Source organism: Artemia franciscana, chromosome 2 (genome assembly GCF_032884065.1).
Source record: "Artemia franciscana chromosome 2, ASM3288406v1, whole genome shotgun sequence".
NCBI classification, from domain to species: Eukaryota; Metazoa; Arthropoda; class Branchiopoda; order Anostraca; family Artemiidae; genus Artemia; species Artemia franciscana.
This window is the reverse complement of record NC_088864.1, coordinates 41,231,842-41,250,974: the sequence shown is the minus strand read 5'-3', so window position 1 is coordinate 41,250,974 and position 19,133 is coordinate 41,231,842. Positions and strand designations below refer to the sequence as shown.

The window sequence follows — 19,133 nt, the reverse complement described above, 5'->3', positions numbered from 1 at the left end:
AAATTTTTGAGATAGTAATTTTTTCAAAATAATTGAGAGCTCTGGAAATTATGTCTTTGAGGATGACAGCCCCCCCCCCCAGACCCTTTATGGCAAGGGTTATAAGTTTTGCCCTTGGGGCATAGGCTATAAGGTGTTTATAGAAAGGGTGGCCGTATAAACTTCAGAGGGACTTATTGGATTGGTAATCAGAAGTTCTAGTGCTCTGTTTAATGCTCAGAGTGATCAGAGGGTTGGTAGCCCCCCCCCCAAACCATGTATTTTCCCAAAATACATCTGATTGAAATGTTGAGATGGCCATTTGTTGTCGTAGAAACTTCGAAAAGAGCTCATTCCGTTAGAAATGGAAAGTGCTAGTGCCCTTTTCAATGGTCGAATGTGATTGGAGGGCAACTAATCCCTCCTCCCACGCCCACCATTTTCCGAAACACATCTAATAAAATTTTGAGACAGCAATTTTGTTCAACGTAATTAAATGGTCCGGAAATTATGTCTTTAAGGATGACAAACCCCCGCAGCCCTCAGGGCAAGGGTTATAAGTCATGCCCTCGAGGCATATAAGGTATATATAGAAAGGGTGATCGTGTAAATTTTGGAGGGGGCTCATTGGATTGGTGATCAGAAGGCAGATACCCCCCACCCACACACACATACCTTACCTCATACTTTCCTGAAATGCATCTGATATAAATTCTGAGATGGCCATTTGTTGTCATTGAAATTGAAAGGGCTAGTACACTTTTTATGGTACTTGGTATTAACCAAGTGACATGTAGCAATCGCAAATTCTGTCGGTCTGTCTGTCGGTCCTGGTTTTGCTACTTTAGGCATTTCCAGGTAAGCTAGGACAATGAAATTTGTCAGGCGTATCAGGGGCTAGACCAGATTAAATTAGAAATAGTCTTTTTTCCGATTTGACCATCTGGGGGGTGAGTCGGGGGCCCATTAATTCGGAAAAAATAGAAAAAATGAAGTATTTTTAACTTATGAACGGTTGATCAGATCTTAATGAAATTTGATGTTTGGAAGGATATCATGTCTCAGAGCTGTTATTTTAAATTCCGACCGGATCTGGTGACATTGGGGGGAGTTGGGAGGGGGAACCTAAAATCATGGAAAACACTTAGTGTGGAGGGATCGGGATGAAACTTGACGGGAAAAATAAGCATAAGTCGTAGATACATGATTGTCATAACCGGAACGGATCCGCTCTCTTTGGGGGAGTTGGGGGGTTAATTCTGAAAAATGAGGTATTTATAACTTACGAACGGGTGATCGGATCTCAATGAAATTTTATATTTAGAAGGATATCGTTTCTCAAAGCTATTATTTTAAATCCCAATCGGATCTGGTGACATTGGAGGGAGTTTGGGGGGAACCTAAAATCATGGAAAACGCTTAGATTGGAGGGATCGGGATGAAACTTGGTGGGAAAAATAAGCAAAAGTCTTAGATACGTGATTTACATAATTGGAATGGATCCGCTCTATTGGGGGGGGGGGTGTTTAATTCTGAAAAATTAGAGGAAAAGACGTATTTTTAACTTACGAAGGAGGGATCAGATCTTCATGAAACTTCATATTTAGAAGCACCCCGTAACTCAGATCTCTGATTTAAATCTCAACCGGATCCAGCAGTCATTGGGCGGGGGCAGTGGGGGGGGCCGGAAATCTTAGAAAATACTTAAAGTGGAGACATCAGGATGAAACTGGATGGGAAGAATAAAAACCTGTCTAAGATACGTGACTGACATAACCGGACCGGATCTGCTCTCTTTGGTGTAGTTTTTTTTTTGGGGGGGGATAATTTGGAAAAATGAGGTATTTGTAATTTACGAAAGGGTGGCCTGATCTGAATGAAATTTGATATTTAGAAGGATCTTGTGCTTTAAAGCTCTAATTTTAAATTCCGACCAGATCCTGTGACATTGGGGGGAGTTGGAGGGGAAAACCGGAATTCTTCGAAAACGTGAAAATTCGGGTATTTTTTATCTTACGAATAAGTGATCGGATCTTAATGAAATTTGATATCAAACAGTTCGTGGTAACGAACTGTTACTGTAAGGTAACAGTTCGGAGCGACCCGGTAACTGTAAGGTAACTGTAAGGAGCGACCCGGCTCAATAGTAAATGAAACTCTAAAAAACGGAATTTCGATACTAAAAGATATATCAAAAGAATCGGATTTTTATGCTGATTTTAAATATATAAGTTTCATCAAATTTAGTCTTTGTCATCAAAAGTTAAGAGCCTGAGAAAATTTGCCTTATTTTGGAAAATAGGGGGTAACACCCCCTAAAAGTCATAGGATCTTAACGAAAATTACACCATCGCATTCAGCGTATCAGAGAACCCTACACACAAAATTCCAAGGTCCAATCTACAAAAATGTGGAATTTCGTATTTTTTGCCAGAAGACAAATCACAGGTGCGTGTTTATTTGTTTTTTTTTTTGTTTTTTTTTCCAGGGGTCATCGTATCGACCAAGTGGTCCTAGATTGTTGCAAGAGGGCTCATTCTAACGGAAATGAAAAGTTCTAGTGCCCTTTTTAAGTGACCAAAAAAATTGGAGGGCACCTAGGCCCCCTCCCACGCTCATTTTTTCCCAAAGTCAACGGATCAAAATTTTGAGATAGCCATTTTGTTCCGCATAGTCGAAAACCATAATAACTATGTCTTTGGGGATGGCTTACCCCCCACAGTCCATGGGGAGGGGCTGCAAGTTACAAACTTTGACCAATGTTTACATACAGTAATGGTTACTGGGAAGTGTACCGATGTTATCAGGAGGATTTTTTTGGTTTGGGTGTGGGTTCAGGGGAGGGGGCTATATGGGAGGATCTTTCCTTGGAGGAGTATTTCATGGGGGAAGAGAAATTCAATGAAAAGGGCGCAGGACTTTCTAGCATTACTATAAAAAAAACAATGAAAATATAAACATGAAAAAGTTTTTTCAATTGAAAGTAAGGAGAAGTATTAAAACTTAAAACGAACAGAGATTATTACGCATATGAAGGGTTCTAAAAATACTTTAGCATAAAGAGCGAGGTATTTAGGAGGAGATAAATACTTCACTCTTTATGCTAAAAATGTTTTAAATAATTTCAACTATTTATTCTACGGCCTTTCTGATTCAGGGGTCATTCTTAAAGAATTGGGATAAAACGTAACGTAAGTTACGTAAGTTATTTGTTACGCAAGTAGTTTGTTATGCAAGTTAATTCTTAAGTTACGTTTTTTTTTTACTAATAAAAACGTTCGTTAAAAATTAAAAGATCTAGTTGCCTTTTTGATTAACCGAAAAATTGGAAGGCAACTAGACCTCCTTCCCCACCCATTATTTCTCAAAATCGTCTGATCAAAACTAAGAGAAAGCCATTTAGCCAAAAAAAGAATTAATATGCAAATTTCATTTTAGTAATTTATGTACGGAGAGCCAAAATCAGACATGCATTAATTCAAAAACTTTCAGAAATTAAATAAAAAAAACAAGTTTTTTTAAATGAAAGTAAGGAGCGACATTAAAACTTAAAACGAACAGAAATTACTCCGTATATGAAAGGGGCTTTTCCTCCTCGACACCCCGCTCCTTGCGCTAAAGTTTGATTCTTTCGCGCAACTCTACTTTTTAAAACAATAAAAAACTTTACCGTAAGGAGCGGGGTGTCGAGGAGGAAAAGCCCCTTTCATATACGGAGTAATTTCTTTTCGTTTTAAGTTTTAATGTCGCTCCTTACTTTCATTTAAAAAAACTTGTTTTTTTTATTTAATTTAGAAGGAATTCATGTCTCAAAGCTCTTATTTCAAATCCCGACCAGATCTTTTGACATTGGGGGGATTTGGAGGGGGAAATCTTGGAAAACACTTGGAGTGGAGGAATCGTGATGAAGCTTGGTGGATAGAATAAGCAAATGTCCTTGATACGTGATTGACGTAACCGTACTGGATTCGCTCTCTTTGGGGGAGTTGGGGGGGAGGCGTTCAGTGATTTGGCGAATTTGGTGCTTCTGGACGTGCTAGGACGATGAAAATTGGTAGGCGTGTCAGGGACCTGCACAAATTGACTTGATAAAGTCGTTTTCCCAGATTCGACCATCGGAGGGCTAAAGGGAGAGGCAAAATTAGAAAAAATGAGGTATTTATAACTTAAGAGTGGGTGATCGGATCTTAATGTATTTTGATATTTAGAAGTACATCGTGACTCAGAGCTGCTATTTTAAATCCTGACCGGCATTAAGCCTCTGATTTTCCTTTTAAATCAATCTATTGATTCTTAGAATTTTGTTAGAGCTCATACCATATGAGTTCTTGGCTCTTAGCTCTTCTTGCCTCGTCACAAGTGCCATATGAGCTCTTAGCTCTTGTTAATAGTCGAAACTATTTTTGGGGCAACTAACCCCCTCCCTTGCCCACCATTTTTCCAGACACATACAATTTTGAGATAACCATTTGGTTTAAAGTAATTGAAAGGTCCACAAATTATGCCTTTGATGATGACACCCCCCCTCACAGCCCTTAGGGCAAGGGTTGTAAGTTATCCCCTGGGGGCATATAAAGTTTATATAGAAAGAGTGATTATGTAAACTTTGGAAGGGAGGTTATTGGATTGGTAATCAGAAGCTCTAGTGTCCATTTTAAAATTGAGAGGGATCAAAGGATGGGTATCCACCTCCCCCACCCACATCTTCGTATTTTCACGATCGTGTTTTCAAGGTTTATAAGTTATGCCCTGGGGGCATATAAGGTTTCATAGGCAGCACGATAGCGCTGTCTAAGTAAAGACCGATTTGGGCTCAACGTATTATATATATATATATATATATATTTTTTTAGGTTTAGACCAGGGCACTTTGTATCGAAGGAGTTGTCTTAGAAACTTCGAAAATAGTTCATTCCATGGGAAATTGAAAGGGCTTGTGCCTTTTTTAATAGTCGAAAGTGATTGGAGGACAGCTAACACCCCTTCCACGCCCACCATTTCCCCAACACATCCAATCAAAATTTTAAGATAGCCATTTTGTTCAGCGTAGTTGAAAAATCCGGAAATTATGTCGTTGAGGATGACACCCCCCAGAGCCCTCAGGGCAAGGATTATAAGTTATCTTGAGGGCCTATAAGGTTCATATAGAAGGGTGATCATATACATTTTGGAGGGGGCGTATTGGATTGCTTATCAGAAGTTTTAGTGCCCTTTTTGAGATTCAGATGGATGGGAGGGTGGATACACCCTCCCCCACACGTCGTATTTTCCCGAATGCATCTGATAGAAATTTTGAGATGGGTAGACTATTTGTTTTCGTAGAAACTTCGAAAAATACTCGTTCGATTGGAAATTGAATGGGCTAGTGCCCATTTTAATAGTCAAAAAGATTGGAGGGCAACTACCCCCCTTCCCCACGCCCACCATTTTCCCCAAACACATCCAATCAAAATTTAGAGATAGCCATTTTGTTCAACGTAGTTGAAAGGTCCTGAAAGTATGTCTTTGAGGATGACCCCCCCCCCCCGTAGCCCTCAGGGCAAAAATTGTAAGTTATGACTTCGGGGCATATAAGGTATATACTGAAAGGATGATCATATAAACTTGGGAGGAGATTCATTGTATTATTCATCAGAAGTTCTAGTGCCCATTTCAAGATTCAGAGTCATCAGAGGATGGATACCCCCCATACATCATATTTTCCCGAATGCATCTGATAGAAATTTTGAGATGGCCATTTGTTTTCGTGAAAACTTCAAAAAGAGCTCCTTTGGTTGTAAATCGAAAGGGCTAGTGCCCCTTTTAAGATTGGAAAGAGATTTCAGGGCAACTAGCCCCTCCTCCCACGCCCACCATTTCCCTAGACAAGTCTGATCAAAATTTCGAAATAGCCATTTTGTTCAACGTGAACAAAATTGAAAGGTCGGGAAATTATGTCTCTGAAGATGACAAAACAACCCTCCCCCCAACATGCCTCAGGGCAAGGGTTGTGAGCTATGCCTTGGGGCATAAAAGGTATATATAGAAAGAGTGATCGTATAAACTTTGGAGAGGGCTCAATGGATTTATAATCAGAAGTTATATTGCCCTTTATAAGATTCAGAACGATTAGAGGATGGATACCTCCCCCCACACCTGTATTTTCCTGACATGCATCTAATAGAAATTTTGAGATGGCCATTTGTTATCTTAAAAACTTCGAAAAGAGCTCATTCGATTGGACGGTGAAAGGGCTACTGCCCTTTTTAATAGTCGAAAGTGATTGGAGGGCTACTAACCCCCTTCCACGCCCAGCATTTCCCCAAACAAATCCAATCAAATTATTGAGATAGCCATTTTTCAACATAATTAAAAGGTCCCGAAATTGTGTCTTTGAGGATAACACCCCCCCCCCCAAAGCCCTCAAGGCAAGGGTTTGAAGTTATGCCCTAGGGGCATATAAGCTATATATAGAAAGGGTGACCGCATAAACTTCGGAGGGGGTTCATTGGATTGCCAATCAGAAGTTTTAGTGCCGTTTTTGAGATTCAGAGTGATGTGAGGGAGGATACCTCCCTCCCCCCGTCCAAACCTCGTATTTTCCCGAAATGCATCTGATAGAAATTTTGAGGTGGCCATTTTTTGTCGTAGAAACTTCGAGAAAGATTCATTCAATCGAAAATTGAAAGGACTAGTGCCTTTTTATAGTCGAAAGTGATCGGAGGGCAACTAACCCCCCTCCTACACCCACTATTCCCCAAACACATCCAATCAAAATTTTGAGATAGTTGTTTTGTTCAACATTATTAAAAGGTCCGGAAATTATGTCTTTGAGGATGACACCCCCCCCTCCCCCCCAAGCCCTCAGGACAAGGGTTTTAAGTTATGCCTTAGGGGCATATAAGTTATATATAGAAAGGGTGATCGAATAAGCTTCGGAGGTGGCTCATTGTATTGGTAATCACACGTTCTAGTGCCCTTTTTAAGATTTAGAGTGATCGGAGGTTGGATACCCCCCACACCTTGTATTTTCCCAAAGTTCTGTTTTTTTTTTTTTTGCTATTACAATAGATAGCCGAGTCAGACTCAAAAACGAGCAAAAATTAACACGAGTAGTGCTGAAAACACCTATGGCTTCTCAAGACCAGAACACAATTTGCGCTTTATTGAAAAAACAAAACAAAATCAAACAAATGAGCGTAGATTGTCAATTAAATTGACATATACTGACATTTCTTCGTTAAGGCTTTGATAATTTTTCATTTGTAGAAATAAGAAAAGTGAAAACATGTCAAGCATATTTTGTTTTCAGTAAAGCACAAATTGTGTTCTGGTCTTGAGAAGCCATAGGGTTATCAGCCCTACTCAGGTCATTTTCGCTCAGTTTTGATTTAGACTCGACTATTTATTGTAATTTTTCTTCGGTTTGAGTTTCATTTATTTATTGATAGTGATTTCTGGTAGTTTTACGCTTGGAAGATTATTTGACTTTATTTTTGCTCATCCTTGGCTTAATGGAGCTCTCTACTTTTATTCGAAAAATCTGTCTCGTGGAAATTTTTTTTTAATCAATTACAAATAAGAGAATTTGGAGCTATATCGGAATCTTGATTCAAATACTGGAAGTAAAAATTAAAACAATTAAACGATTTTGGAGCTGACCCCCCCCCCCCCTACTAACTTCTATCACTAACCTACAACCGATTCGACCTATCTAGGCTACATTACGAATACTACTATAAAAAGCACTAGGTCTTATTTTCTTTTTTGGTGCTTTGTTTTCATGTTTTTCAACGAATAAAATTATTTTAATGTTTTTTTTTCAGTGATTCTATTGAAAGTATCCTTTAATATCCTTTTGAAAGTTTTAAAACAAAAACAAAAAAAATTCTTATTTTGAACTGATTGATTTTAGGAAGCAAAAAATCCTTATGTATCAGGTGAAACTATTTGGCCTGAGAGCAAACGTGGTGAAATTGGAATTATAGCACTTTTTTTTAGCAGTTTTGACGTTAACTAGGCTTACATATTTACTTGATGATAAGGTTTCGAAAGTGGTATATTTGTATAAACATTCATGCGAAACATATTAGGAAGTGTAATGAATCCCTGTTCTCATGTTTTTTTTATATATTAAAAACAAGAGTGGATTATTAAAAAAAGATCTGCTCAAAGTAAAGAACAAAGTTGAAACTTAAAACAAGCAACAGTTTTAAAGCTACTTAATAATTTGTCCTCCAAATTATTTGGGGGTTAACTCCCCCTCCCCGCAAACGACGCCACTGTCCATAGATAAGGACACCATGACTGAAAGAGTTAAAACATCCTAAAATTCTTAATTAGCCCATATCGTTCATAAATGCAGACCACCCCCTTCCATTGGTTTTGCAACATTTGACTTGTCATTGTGCATTTTCTCCTAAATATTCTAAAGATAGAGTCTTGAAAGACTTTCGCTGCACAATTTGCCCAATCTCTATCCTAAAGATAGAGTCTGTAGTGGACATTTTACTAGTTTTATATTATTTAAGAATTAATGACGCTTCCTGACTACTAAGGTCCCTGCGTCGGCCCTGCAGTGCATTCATGCAGCGTGACTAGTTTTATATTCCACAGTCAGTTCATACAGCCAAATCTGCATTATTAATTTCAAGGCCTTGGTGATGCTGCGTTAAAAGGATTTTTTTTTTTATACCACCCAGAGTGGCTGACAATCTGTGGTGGTCTGCAGTATCCTTCTGTATTAATTTTTCTTCTTCTTTTAAATGTATTACCCCCTTGTGCTTTCTGGGCTCCCTTTCAGTTTCTCACTGCTTTAGATGGTACCCAGTAACTGCAACATCTTGAGAATCAGTTAGAAAGTTTTCCTTTATGTTTTTTTGGCAGAAATCTACAGTTACATATATCCTATTTAGATTTTCTTTTAGCTTTTTTGCTGACTTGCCTGACTCTCAAACAGAGTTGCTGCAGAGTTTCATCCGATGTAAAACATGACCACTACCTAGGTGAAGGTGTAAGACTCATCTTGAATAGATTCCTTATTGTCTTTAATGCAATGTTGTCAGTTTAACTGCTACCTCTGATTCCTTACATAGGCAAGTGCTTGAAAAAAGTAAAAAATAAAAATGACGTATCAGCTCAAATGCCAGAAAGAGGCATCAGAAAGATATAGACTCACAGGTATGCATTTCTAGGGTTTGCGCCTGAAATAGCTTTTGTTGTAGGAAGATGGGCTGGTAGGATTTAACCAAATATGGCCAATTGTTAAAGTTATAGTTTAGGGTGCCCATCTTTGATGTAATCTCTGCAAAAGAAAACCCGTCATGTTATCTGCATCCCCTAAAATTGTTTATCTGATATCATTCAAGTGTGGTAGGGATGAGGTATTAGGGTTTTTATTTCATATCTAAGGTGTTTCTGTCTAACCTGATAGGATGTAGAGCGTTTGCTACTGGAAGCGTGCACCATACTAGCCTCTATGTCTTGTTTCACTTTTGCATGATAGACATACATAACTGCAGGGAATTATCCTGCACTATTATTTAGGTAATTAACACTGTAAATTTTTTAATACAACGATCAAGAAAAAGCATTCTTTAGTCTACATATTTTATGCTCGTTTTGTACATATTGAACTTTTTTTTAGAAATGACTAATTGAATGCAAACCTAAAAGAGAATATATTTCTTGTCCTTACATGGACTTAGTTAAGGGTTTTATTCTGTAACTTTGGCTCATGAACTGCAGGTGCAATACACCTTTAGAACTGAGCCTTGTTTTCAGGTCACCCACATCCAACACAGAGTTAGACACAGGTTGTGCAGATTATCGTTTTGAGTGACGTGTTCAACATGGCGAATGTCTTCTCAGAACCCGTGTTCAACAATGCTATTTTAGGGCATTTCACTTTTGAAGAACTCGTGTCCAACACACTTGGAACCCGTAAAATGGAAACGTTTGAAAGCTTTGCTGGGTTGAATACAGAAAACCTGAAAACGATTTCTGTCAAACCCGTTCAAAACATGTTTTCAAACCCTATGCCTGAAAACATAACCCTGGAGATCTACCTGTTTTTTTTGTATAAAGAAGGATTTTCTTGAGATCTTTGCAATTCTGTTTCTATGAAGCAGACACATTCTTGGAACCTGTGAAGTTTTTACTTTTGCAATGGAGTAACTTTGTTTTTGTTTTCCCAGTGTTTCCAGAATGGCAACGGAAGATAGTATGGATGTCACCATTGGACAATCTAATTCTACCATGTCAAGTCAAGATTTGATTGTGCCTGGTGCAGGGGCTATAGATATAACTCCGAATGTTGATGGTGGAGTCCTAAAAGAGATATTGAGAGAAGGCGTTGGTGATGATGGTCCTTTCGAAGGAGAGCAAGTTTTTGTTCACTATCTAGGTCAGCTCCCTGACGGGACTAAGTTTGATTCCAGTAGAGACAGAGGAGATAAATTTGACTTTGTTCTTGGAAAAGGTAAGAAAATGTTTGTTTGTCTGTTTTGATGTGGTTTTTCCTCAGCAGTTTATGTGATTTTAAGCTATGTTTTGTTTTTGTCATGTTCGCGAATTTGGTTTAATGAAAAATATGGAAATCAAGCAATATCAATTAAATAGTTAGTAAAAGTAATCTGTCAAATTAATAACATTAAACTGTGGTTGAGTCAGTAAAGGCTAAATCTTGATTGTTTAAAGCATGGGTTTTTAATTTCTTGAGTTTTGGATGTGATCCAGAATAATACCTTTTCATTAAACAATATGAATTTTCAAAGAAAACACTGCCTTTCCATGTCCTAATTTTAAAGATTTTTTTTACTTGTATTTTTGACTTAAATCTAATGCTTTTGTGCAGTTTTATTTCAAAAACTACCGTTTTGCTCGTGATGTTTCTCATGAACAAATTGTATGAAGAAGACAATTCAGCTTTGAGTGATACCAAGTCTTTAAATGTTGCAATCAATATAGAAACTGGACATGTTTTTTTTTTTTTTTTTTTTTTTTTTTTTTTTTTTTTTTTTTTTTATAATAGTGTTAGACCAGCCAACATAGTCTCGTCCAATTAGTCTTGCCAATGTCTTTTGTAAAAAAGTCCAAAATATACGGTCCAGAAAATGATTCATTGAATTTCAGTTGCCTCTCAATATATTTTGAAAATTTAGTTTATCTCTCATTTCTCATTTACAGCAAAAGGTGGGGAACAGAGTTTTCAATACTAGATATATAATACTAGTGTACTATCTTGTTTTATCCGTCCTTGGTGAATCCTCAGTTGATCCCATTGGTGAATTGAAGGTTTGACAAAACGCACTGTATTGATTCTGATCATTGTATCAATTTTCTGTGATTGGTCCTATTTTTCAGGGACTTGGGGCAAACTGCATAGCTATGTATTTTTTTATGGCACTTGGTATTAACCAAGTGACATATAGCAGTCGCCAATTCTGTCGGTCTGTCTGTCGGTCTGTCGGTCCCGGTTTTGCTACTTTAGGCACTTCCAGGTAAGCTAGGACGATGAAATTTGGCAAGCGTATCAGGGACCGGACCAGATTAAATTAGAAATAGTCGTTTTCCCGATTTGACCATCTGGGGGGGAGTGGGGGCCCGGTTAATTCGCAAAAAATAGAAAAAATGAAGTATTTTTAACTTATCAGCGGGTATTTGGATCTTAATGAAATTTGATGTTTGGAATGATATTGTGTCTTAGAGCTCTTATTTTTAATCCCGACCGGATCTGATGACATTGGGGGGAGTTGGAGGGGGAAAACCTAAAGTCCCGGTTTTGCTACTTTAGGCACTTCCAGGTAAGCTAGGACGATGAAATTTGGCAAGCGTATCAGGGACCGGACCAGATTAAATTAGAAATAGTCGTTTTCCCGATTTGACCATCTTGGGGGGGGAGAAGGGGCCGGTTAATTCGGAAAAATAGAAAAAATGAAGTATTTTTAACTTATGAGCGGGTGATTGGATCTTAATGAAATTTGATGTTTGGAATGATATTGTGTCTCAGAGCTCTTATTTTAAATCCCGACTGGGTCTGATGACATTGGGGAGAGTTGGAGGGGGGAAACCTAAAATCTTGGAAAACACTTAGAGTAGAGGGATCGGGATGAAACTTGATGGGAAAAATAAGCGCAAGTCCCAGATACATGATTGACATAATCGGAACTTATTTGCTCTCTTTGGGGTAGTTGGGAGGGGGGGAGTAAGTCTTAAAAATTAGAAAAATGAGGTATTTTCAACTTACGAACGGGTGATTGGATCTCAATGAAATTTGATGTTTAGAAGGATATCGTGTCTTAGAGCTCTTATTTTAAATCCCTACCGGATCTGGTGATGGGGGCGGGGAGTTGGGAGGGGGAAACCTAAAACTTGGAAAACACTTAGAGTGGAGGGATCGGGATGAAACATGGTGGGAAAAATAAACACAAGTCCTAGATAGATGATTGACATAAACGGAACGGATCCGCTCTCTTTTGGGTAGTTGGGGGGGGGGGGTTAATTCTGAAAAATTAGAAAAAATGAGGTATTTTTAACTTACGAATGGGTGATTGGATCTCCATGAAATTTGATTTTTAGAAGGATATCGTGGCTCAAAGCTCTTATTTTAAATCCTGACCGGATCTGGTGACATTGGGGGAAGTTTGGGGTGGGGAGACCTAAAATGATGGGAAACCCTTAGATTGGAAGGATTGGGATGAAACTTGGTTGGAAAAATAAGCAAAAGTCTTGCATACGTAATTTACATAATTGGAACGGATCCGTTCAATTGCGGGGGGGGGGGGGGTAATTCTGAAAAATAAGAAAAATAACGTATTTTTAACTTACGAAGGAGTGATCGGATCTTCATGAAACTTCATATTTAGAAGGACCTCGTAACTCTGATATCTTATTTTAAATCTCAACCGGATCAAACGTAATTGGGGGGGGGGGCAGTTGGGGGGACCGGAAATCTTAGAAAATACTTAAAGCGGTGAGATCAGGATGAAACTGGATGGGAAGAATAGAAACCTGTCTAAGATACGTGACTGACATAACTGGACCGGATCTGCTCTCTTTGGTGGAATTGGGACGGGGGAGGTAATTTTGAAAATTGAGGTATTTGTAACTTACGAAAGGGTGACCAAATCTTAATGAAATTTGATATTTAGAAGGATCTTGTGCTATAAAGTTTAACTTTAGGTTCTGACCTTCTCACAAGTGCCAAATGAGCTCTTGGCTCTTGGCTCTTCCGACCTCGTCCAAATGAGCTCTTGGCTCTTCCGACCTCGTACCATATGAGCTCTCGGCTCTTCCGACCTCGTCACAAGTGCCATATGAGCTCTTAGCTCTTGTTTTTCTAATGCCTTACAGATTGCTTGCAGAAGTTAAAGATTGTCTCATAGGAGATTAGACTCGGTTCTTTGTCTTGAAACTTGAAAGAGGAAGCATCTCAAATTTGAATATAGACCTATAATAATATATGTAATTCTGAGAGACTTCAACAGTTGTAATCTCAAAGATCTTGTTTGTTTTTTTTTCAAAAAACTTGGTTCAACAAAATCTTTGGTAACGGTCGTTTATTACAAGACATTGGTTGTCATGGCCCAGTGGTGATGGTATTCTCCTTATGAACGCAAGGATAGAATAGAATAGGATTTATTGGCTAAAATAGCACAAAATCTATTATAAGTGCGTCAGAACAATTACAATGATAAAACAGATGTTAGAGGATAAACATAAAACAAAAAGTTAAACCAATTATTAAAATGGGAAACAAAACAGGGTATAAAAGAGTTTTTGTACCTCATGGTCAACATTTAGGGACACAAGTCAAGTTGGGTATTTGAAGCTCTACGAGCATTGAGTCTGGTATTTGAAAGGATTGGGAGATTTTCTTTAAGGGGGGAGAAGTCGATGATAGTCAAAATTAAGGCACTTGTGACTAAAGTTCATGGTAAGGATGTGGCGTCGTGATTCCAGTGTAGTAAGCTCAAGTCTAGCCAAACCTTCCTCTTATGTAGTATAGGACGTCCCCAGTGTAATTTTTATTGCTTTTTTGAATACTTTGAATTTTAAACATTGGTCTTTGGTCAACCCAGAGTGCAAGACAGGGTCTTATATAAGAACAATAAATTATTTTAAGGTTCTGGATTGATATGGAGAACCGTTTGATAAGGGAGAAAGATTTAAGGAGAAAACTAACAGATTTAAATAAGTGGGATGTGTGGGACTTCCATTTAAGGTCATTGTCCAACTGTACACCAAGCAGTTTAACCGTACTTAAATTTGGTGTGCAATCATCATTATTGATAGGGAACGTATTTTTTTTTTAAAGGAGAATAGCATGAAACTGTTTTGGGTATGCTTAAATTGAGTTTAACATTGTCAATACAATTCTTTAAATTGTTAATGAGTGAGTCAAGTGTAACGTCCGAAGTAGTGACAAAGGTTAAGTAATGTCAAATCATCAGCAAATTTCAAAGAATTGTCGATACTTGGTAAAACATTATTTAAAACAATTAAAACTGCTAAAGCACCTAATTTAGTGCCTTGAGGAGCTCCACAGGAAATCGAGGAAAAACTGATGTATCCCCGTTAGGAAGGACTACACATTGTGAACGGTCAGACAAAAACTAGTTACCATATGTAAAACAAAATCTCTGGCACCTAAAGCCCTTGCATTATCAATAACGGTCTGATGATCCAAGTTGTCAAAGACTTTGCTACTATCAGCAGAAACAGCCTCAACGTAGGAACCATTTAACTCAAAATGTTTCAAAATAGTTTCAAGCATATAAATTAAGCAACGCATGGTGCTATGATTCGGCTTAAAGCGAAGCTCATTTGGGTTGATTTTATCTTGAATATCTTCAAGAAGGAAATTGTAAATAAAACTTTCAAAAGTAAAAAAAAATAATGAGGTTTTCGACATTGGTCTATGTCATCTTGGTTTTCGGTGTAGGTGATATAATACCTCGTTTAAAACACACTGGAACAATGCCATCTGCAAAATATTTGTTAAAAATATCAGTTAGAGGTACACTTAAAAACTGGGCACATTCAACAATCAATTTGGTAGTGATATCATCTGGATATACTGACTTACATGTGTCAAGATTTTCGAGTTTAATTTGGGTGTGATGTATTTCTATCCTAAGAATGTCACACAGAACTGTTGACCGGCATATGTTGGAGTGGTGGGTGAATTTTACAAATTGAACCAAAATGATGATTTAGGATTTCCGCACTCACCCCATTACTATCCAGTAAGAAAAACTTTGAAGAGATCTTTCCCATGAGATCTTGGATACTTTTGTGGAAATTCTTAGGGTTAGAATACAATAACTTATTGAGCACTTGAGCATCATGCTCCTCTCTTGCTTTACGGATTTCACTAACAACAATGTTTCGAATTTTCTGAGATTCTTTGAAAAATCTTTCCTTTACGTCTATCACCTTAGTTTATTTGGCACAATTTGTTTTTTTTTATATTTATCCACGGTATGCAGTTAGATTTACGAGTAACTTTTTTCACTGGAAAGGTGTCACAATACAACTGGAAAAGTTCCGCTGATAACATTAAAGCCATTTCATTACTATTGCTAAGACATAGGATATTTGCCTAATATTTGAAGCTAAGTTTTACTTTGAAATGGGTGACCTTCTCGTCAGTAATGGGTCAATATGAATAGCTGATCAATTGTTTTGGGGGAAAGGATGATAAGGGGGTCCAAAAGATGCATAGATGGTCATTTGCCCCTAATGGAGGGGTCATTATTGGGACACAGTAGGAATCTTAAACGTTGATAAAAATCAAGTCTAGGGTCTTATCACCACGTGTAAGCGGCTTGACCACTTGATCAGGTCTAAGAGCAGAACTAAGCCACTTTTGGTCTAAATCCGCTACGTGGAGGGTAATAAATAATACAAAAAATTCTGCAAAATACTTCTTCTGCGAGGTTTTTGGGCCTGGTCCAGAGCCATAGAACTTCGGTTTTGGAGGTTCTCTATTTCAGAAAATGAAATAATTCGATTTTTGAGGTAGATGCCGTCAGCTCCCACCTAAATCCGCTACCTGGCGGGTAATAAATAGTATAAAAAATTCTGCATGATACTTCTTTTGCGAGGTTTTTACGCCTGGTCCAGAGCCATAGAACTTCGGTTTTGGAGTTGTTTTCTATTTCAGAAAAGGAAAGAATTCGATTTAGGAGGTATAAGGTGGTGGAGGTAGCGACACCTCCACCATGAGATAGAGGGATACCATCTTTGTCCAATCTTGACTTAAAATGGGAGTCATAATTTAAAATTGAGCAAAAATTTTCAGTGGCAGACCATGTTTCGGTAAGACAAGCAATTTCAACCTGGTTTTTGTCAAGACTAATTTGTAGTTCTCCATCTTATTTACCAGTGACCTTACATTCGCAAGAAGGATTCAGGGAAATGAGTAGAAGGTGGAATGACGTATCATACCAGTGTTTCTTGATTTGCTATGGGTTCATTTGATGCAAATAACGGGACTGAGGAGATTGACTGGTTAGGCAATTGAAATGAGAGTGAGCTGGAACGCTACGTGGAGGTCTTCTGAATGGGTTTGATCGGTGCCGTTGATAGTTCGGATTCATGTTACTTTTGAGAGCTGGCGGGAACAGTGGGCTGGTTTGGCGAACTTTGATTTTTGGCTGATCAATGTCCGTAGAGATAATACACGGGAGAGTTTGACGGTTGACGAAAATTCTCTCCGTTATTATTAAACAGTTTTTTGAATGAGTTATAACCATGATCCAAATGAATCTGGTCGCAACCATGATTCAAATGAATCCGGTCAGAACCAAAGCCACGACCACTTCCAAACTTACTACAAACTTTCTGGTGTCAGAATGGATAGTCAGGGATCTTACATCCATCCTCAATGTTAAAACTTTTGCAAACCTGCTGATATTCACATTTTTTGCCCTTTTTGCAAATACCATTCAAGGCAAATTTGCATATACCTTTATCTGTAGTCGATTCATGACTGTTTATCTTAATTGTCTGCATTCATTAGCATTCCGTTTTATGTCATCTAGGTCAGATCAACTCTTAACAAGGTTATCACCAAGGTTATTGAACTCTCAACAAGGTTATTGAACTTATGAAAAATATAAATTTGTTTCTTCACCTCTTTGTGAGAGGATGCAATTGAATATTTATCAAGATGAGTTTGGGTTAGAACAACAAATGCCACAAGTAGTAGTTTCTGTATGGCAGGAGGCACTGGATTTGTTCACTTCGTGGTGACCTCTGATACTTAGAATGTTCAGAGCTAGAGGAGATGATTGAGTTTCCATCATAATGTACGCCAGGTCGTTGTCCGATATACGACGTCAGGGAGTAAGTGGGGGAGGCTGGGATTGACTAGAACAAGTGTCAGCAAAAGTAATTGCATTTTTCGGACTACCCTTGTTTAAACTATCTTTTTTCGCAGAACAATCTAGACATTATGGTGGTTAATTAATATAAATTAATAAAGCTAAGGTTTGTACAAAGTAGAGATGAAAACATGGCGTGACTTAAGCATAAATTAGGTCCAGAAATGCTATAACCCTATCCAATATTTAGAGAAGGGGATTAGGCATTAGAAGGAGTGGCATCAGGCACTTGAACGCACCTTCTCAACTCCCTGATTTTAGCTAAGGATTCATTCCTGAAAGTTTCATTTGTCGAGCTTAACGAATTATTTGGCTAAATGGCTTTCTCTTAGTTTTGATCAGACGATTTTGAGAAATAAGGGATGGAGAAGGAAGTCTAGTTGCCCTCCAATTTTTCGGTTACTTAAAAAGGCAACTAGAACTTTTAATTTTTAACGAATGTTTTTATTAGTAAAAAATATACGTAACTTAAGAATTAACTTACGTAACAAACTTTCATGATCTTATATTTTTATTATGTATACGAGGGGGTTTGTACCCTCGTTAATACCTCGCTCTTTACACTAAATCGTAAGTTTTGTCCCAATTCTTTAAGAATGACCCCTGAATCAGAAAGGCCGTAGAATAAATAGTTGAAATTACTAAAAATACTTTAGCATAAAGTGCGAGGTATTTATCTCCTCCTAAATACCTCGCTCTTTATGCTAAAGTGTTTTTAGAACCCCTCATATGCGTTATAATCTCTGTTCGTTTTAAGTTTCAATGCTACTCCTTCCTTTCATTTGAAAAAACGTTTTCATGTTTATTTTTCATTGTTTTCTTATAGTAATGCTAGAAAATCCTGCGCCCTTTTTATTGAATTTTTCTTCCCCCATGACAGATTCCTCTTAGGAAAGATCCTCCAACATAGCCTCCTCCCCTCAGCCCCACCCCACAAACAAAATAAAATCCCCCCTGAGAACGTCTGTACACTTCCCAATAACCATTACTATATGTAAACACTGGTCAAAGTTTGAAACTTGCAGCCCCTCCCCCAGGGATTGTGGGGGAGTAAGTCATCCCCAAAGACATAGTTATTATGGTTTTCGACTATGCTGAACAAAATGGCTATCTCAAAATTTTGATCCGTTGACTTTGGGAAAAAAATGAGCGTAGGAGGGGCCCTAGATGCCCTCTAATTTTTTTGGTCGCTTAAAAAGGGCACTAGAACTTTTCATTTCCGTTAGAATGAGCCCTCTTGCGACATTCTAGGTCCACTTGGTCGATACGATGACCCCTGGAGAAAAAACAAAAAAAAACAAACAAATAAACACGCACCTGTGATTTGTCTTCTGGCAAAAAATACAAAATTCCACATTTTTGTAGATAAGAGCTTGAAACTTCTACAGTATGGTTCTCTGATACGCTGAATCTGATGGTGTCATTTTCGTTAAGATTCTACGACTTTTAGGGGGTGTTTCCCCCTGTTTTCTTAAATAATGCAAATTTTCTCAGGCTCGTAACTTTTGATGGGTAAGACTAAACTTGATGAAACTTATATATTTAAAATCAGCATTAAAATGCGATTCTTTTGATGTAGCTATTGATATCAAAATTCAATTGTTTAGAGTTTTGGTTACTATTGAGCCGGGTCGCTCCTTACTACAGTTCGTTACCACGAACTGTTTGATAGATTTTGCATTTACTATTGATAAAAAATGAGTCACCTGACTCGCTAGTTGGTAAAATTGAATATAAAATTGGGTAAATATGGCAGCAAGAATGAGAGTAGCGAATTTATTTCGA

The 19,133-nt window shown here is 37.9% G+C and overlaps 1 protein-coding gene across 2 annotated transcripts in view; it reads left to right on the top strand.

The window, feature by feature from the left end:
- LOC136041654 (peptidyl-prolyl cis-trans isomerase FKBP4-like) overlaps positions 1-19,133 on the top strand; it is a 47,736-nt gene that overhangs the window by 7,685 nt on the left and 20,918 nt on the right. For both annotated transcript variants that reach the window (XM_065726372.1, XM_065726368.1), the window contains exon 2: positions 10,155-10,438. In XM_065726372.1, coding sequence (XP_065582444.1) covers positions 10,165-10,438 — 274 coding nt within the window. In that variant the 5' untranslated portion in view covers positions 10,155-10,164. The remainder of the gene's footprint in view (positions 1-10,154; positions 10,439-19,133) is intronic.